Source organism: Lycium ferocissimum, unplaced genomic scaffold (assembly GCF_029784015.1).
Source record: "Lycium ferocissimum isolate CSIRO_LF1 unplaced genomic scaffold, AGI_CSIRO_Lferr_CH_V1 ctg10502, whole genome shotgun sequence".
Classification (NCBI taxonomy): Eukaryota; Viridiplantae; Streptophyta; class Magnoliopsida; order Solanales; family Solanaceae; genus Lycium; species Lycium ferocissimum.
Window position 1 is genome coordinate 11,853 of NW_026713346.1, and position 4,060 is coordinate 15,912.

Below are 4,060 nucleotides of genomic sequence, written 5' to 3' on the forward strand. Positions count from 1 at the left end.
TTAGAACTTCTTTTTTTTTTTTTTTTAACAGTTAAATCACTGCATGTCCTTCGTGCGAGTTCGTATATTGGAATCCTTGTTTTTTTCCACTACTATTTCAACATCCTTCAAGGTAACCTACAAACACCTTGAATGAGATCTTCCTAAACACAGAATTCAAAATTAGAAGGGGAGATCTTCAGTTCATAAAGGGTCAAGTAATGTAGTTTTTGTATCCCTTTCCTATAATCAGTTGAGCAATTTTTTGTCCTGACTTTTGATCCTTCTCGCATTTGTAGATTATATACTACTCCCACCGTCTCAATTCAAATGTCTTACTTTCCTTTTTCATCTGTCCCAAAAAAAAGTGTCTTTTCATATATTTAGTAAGTTTCCAGTTCCAACATTCTACATGGCAAGTTTAAGATCACAAGATTTAAATGACTACATACATCTTTAATTTAAGACTACAAGAATCAAAAGTCTTTCTTTGTTAATTTCTTAAAATCCATGTCCAAACAAACTAAAACACTTAAATTGGGACGGATGGAGTATATAAGTTTCCTTTACTGCAATTTCAAAAAATTAGGACATATTCTTATAATACATGATCTGTGAGGACTTATAAAGAACACATTAATCGGAGGGCAGGGAGTTTCAGTTTTCTTCTCATGAGATTAGCTATCATTCTACCTGTTCATATGATTTGTATTTTTCACTTGAAATGAATAAACAATGCAGTCCAAAAAAAAGAAGTAGAATCATATCAAGTATAATAAGAATGCAAGAGAAAACAAAAATTCCGCGTAAAAAACTCAAAATAACCATTAAATATAATGTATCTAAAGCTCTATGTTTATTTTTGTCCTAGGGAGTCTGGGCTCAAGAATAGAACCTTTGGCTTACATAGGTTCCTTTCATGTAGTTTTTGTTTTTTCTACTTCGGAGGATGTGGTGGATCCAGGTTTTTCACTCAGGGTGTTCGGAAAAATAATTGAACCACTTGAGCTAGCCTTTTGCATTTGTTCAGGGTGTTCAAAAGTTAATATATGTACATGAACACAAAAAATTTACCCTAAACACAAAACACCCTGGGCAATGACTAGATCCGCCCCTGTTCAGAGGTTTTGGTTTTATGTCCCCCTTCTTTTGTCTTATATTTACTTCTTTTGTACTATATAACGAGGTAGGGTCCACACCAAACTCCCCACCACCACGGGAGGTGAAAACCTGGGTGGATGGTTTAGCTAAAAACAAAGAGAATATTGTATTGGGGCTTATGGTTAAATAAAATTGTTGTTCTAGAGGTGTGACGATAGTATTTCTTTTTGAGAGATGAAACTAGGACAAAAAATGTGAAGTTGATAGGGATTTATGTATTATTTAATAGTGAACTTGTTAGCCCAAGGGATCATCTCTATAGTTTCGATTATAACAAACTCAGCCTTAAATTTAAATAATGAAATAGAAGAATATACCATTTGTGACTATTCTTGTTTGGCAGATTTATTAGTTCATAAGGTTTATCAATTAATCGAACAATTAAAAGTAGATTAAATGCTATGGAAAGAGACAGATTTGGGTATTCAGCATAACACATGAAATTAATTGGTGATGATCTTATCGGGTAATTAGGAAGGAAAGTACCTCCATTTGGGAAAAATCTTGAATCATGGAAGAATCAAATCAAAGAAAAATGGGCTGACGTCGGATACAAAAATAATAGATTCAGCTTCTCCCTAAGTAGCATTCTTGTAAGTACACAATAAATTCTCCTATCTTTAAAAAGATAAGATATTGATACTGACCCGTCCATACAAAAGGTGGGTGTGAATAAAGAGAGGAAAAGCTGGGCGCATACTCTCTAGGGATGGACTTTAGACCAATCTTGTATGCACAATTCACAAACAAGAAAGAAGATGATAAAGATTTTATTTACCCAGAGCTTGAACTAATCCTCATTTAAGAGCTCATCAAGCAGATCAGGTCCCAAGTCCTCAAGAACCAACACATTGTTTCTCTTCTTTTCTTGCTTCTTTTTACTATTTCTTTTCTTGTGTCTCTCCTTTAAGGCTGCTACTGATGTGCCAATAATCTCCTTGTCATCACTAGCTGAGTTACCGCAGCTCATTGCTTCTAGCGATTCGCGAACTCTATCCACTGGAAAGTTCAGACAAGTTGAAGGGCCGCGCATTGAGAGTGCAGCTTGGTCATAAGCTAAAGCAGCTTCTTCAGCAGTATCGAAAGTTCCAAGCCAAACCCTCGCCCCATTCCTGGTCGAATCCCTTATTTCAGCTGCATATTTCCCCCAAGGCCTTTTTCTAACACCTCTGAAGGTCTTTTCTAGTGTTGAATCAATCTCTTGTTGGGAAATCGTGACATCTGAAAATGGTTTCTTCTCATCAGAACCCCTAGAGAAATCCATATAATATTGAATGACTTACTTGTGCTTGGTTTTGGATGTGTATATAAATTTGAATTTTTAAGTGAAATAATTTGAAGTACACATACACCTCCAATAATTTTGTTTGAAGAAAAGAGAGGCACATAGGAAAACAATATGTCGGATTCAACAGAAAACAACTGGCAAGAATCTTTCGCACCATACTCGGATCGAGAGAGCCTTATCGTGAATAGGGGTTTATAGTTAGGTTTGCATCAATTATCCTTTAAAAAGAAATCAAATCAATTAAGTTGCCTTTTCAAATATATACCCACTACTAAAAATCTCTATATTTCGAGTGAATTTCTCTCTAAAAAATATTCAGTGTCTATTTTTCACTGAATATTATTGAGAAAAATCTAAATAATAGTGTTTTTACACGAAAAAATTAAGAAGTTTTCCGGCGTTTCAATGGGAATCTATTTCCCACCATGTGTTTTCTCAGGGAGCTAGTTCGGTGGGAATAAGGTGAAAAAATCATGTTTGATAGCACAAATTTTCCACTGAATGTCGGTGTACAAAACCTCTATTTTTATTAGTGACCTAAGCACATACTAGAGTAACTATATTCTAGCATATATAATATAACACTACCAAATCAATTATTCTTTAAGGAATAACGAATTATATATATAATAAAGTTATATATGTATTTACTTTTCTATGATAGCATTTTACCTATAACAACAACAACCACATTTATAACAGTAGTATGTTCTTTGTAAATTACCTCCCATATAACATCTATCTTCATTTTTTCTGCTAACATAATAATGAACCATCTTTATAAAAATAAAATATCTATGATTACCAATAATAAGTGTAGACATTTTGACCAAATATTTGATCCTTTAGTACACTATTTATGACAAAGAATATTATATGAATATATATTTTTCATCATTTAAATATTTTCCTTCGCTATACAAAGTGTAACTAAGCTTAGAATTTGACAATAAAATATGAAAAAGTATATTTTATGTATCGTAAGATTTTTCAAATTTTATAAAAGAAAATACACATATACACAAATACTGTGTGTGAATTATAACTTTCAAATAGGTATTTATATACTCTGTTTGATTCTTTTTTTTTTTTTTTTGGTGATTATATTTTTTGCTTAAAATCAAATCGAACCAAAATAGTGTCAGTTTTTTTTCTTCGATTTTCAATGTGGTTTTCCTATTTTCCGTCAACAACCCTAATCGTGAAAGAGAGTTTAGCATACCTCCATAATATTGGATAATTTAAAATTACATAAAGAAATCTATGTGAACTGTCAAATGCTCTGCTAGCTACATTTCCACCAGATCTATATAGAAAAGGAAAGGAAAATAAGAAGAGATAACTACACAAGAGATGTACGTTTTTCATCTGTCTTTCATATATAGGCCCTTTGGATGAACAGACACTTTAATGCGAGTAAATTTCCTAAAAGGTCACTCATTTATTGAGAATTATCTACAAATATCACTTTTATTTGCTTTAGGATTAAAATATCACTTAACTATCATTATTTTCCTCAAAATATACTAAACATACAAAACTCTTATTCTCTCCTAGTTGGCATGCCATGTCACATAAATCTTTTTAAATAAAATATTTATTTATCCATTTAACTCAACCCAACCCAAAAGC

The 4,060-nt window shown here is 32.4% G+C and overlaps 1 protein-coding gene across 1 annotated transcript; it reads right to left on the reverse strand.

Moving 5' to 3' along the window:
• Positions 1 to 1,684: 1,684 nt before the first annotated feature.
• On the reverse strand, positions 1,685 to 2,574 carry LOC132041523 (ethylene-response factor C3-like). Its single transcript, XM_059432235.1, has one exon. The coding sequence runs from the start codon at positions 2,402 to 2,404 to the stop codon at positions 1,931 to 1,933; it is 474 nt and encodes a 157-aa protein (XP_059288218.1). The 5' UTR covers positions 2,405 to 2,574; the 3' UTR covers positions 1,685 to 1,930.
• Positions 2,575 to 4,060: the final 1,486 nt, after the last annotated feature.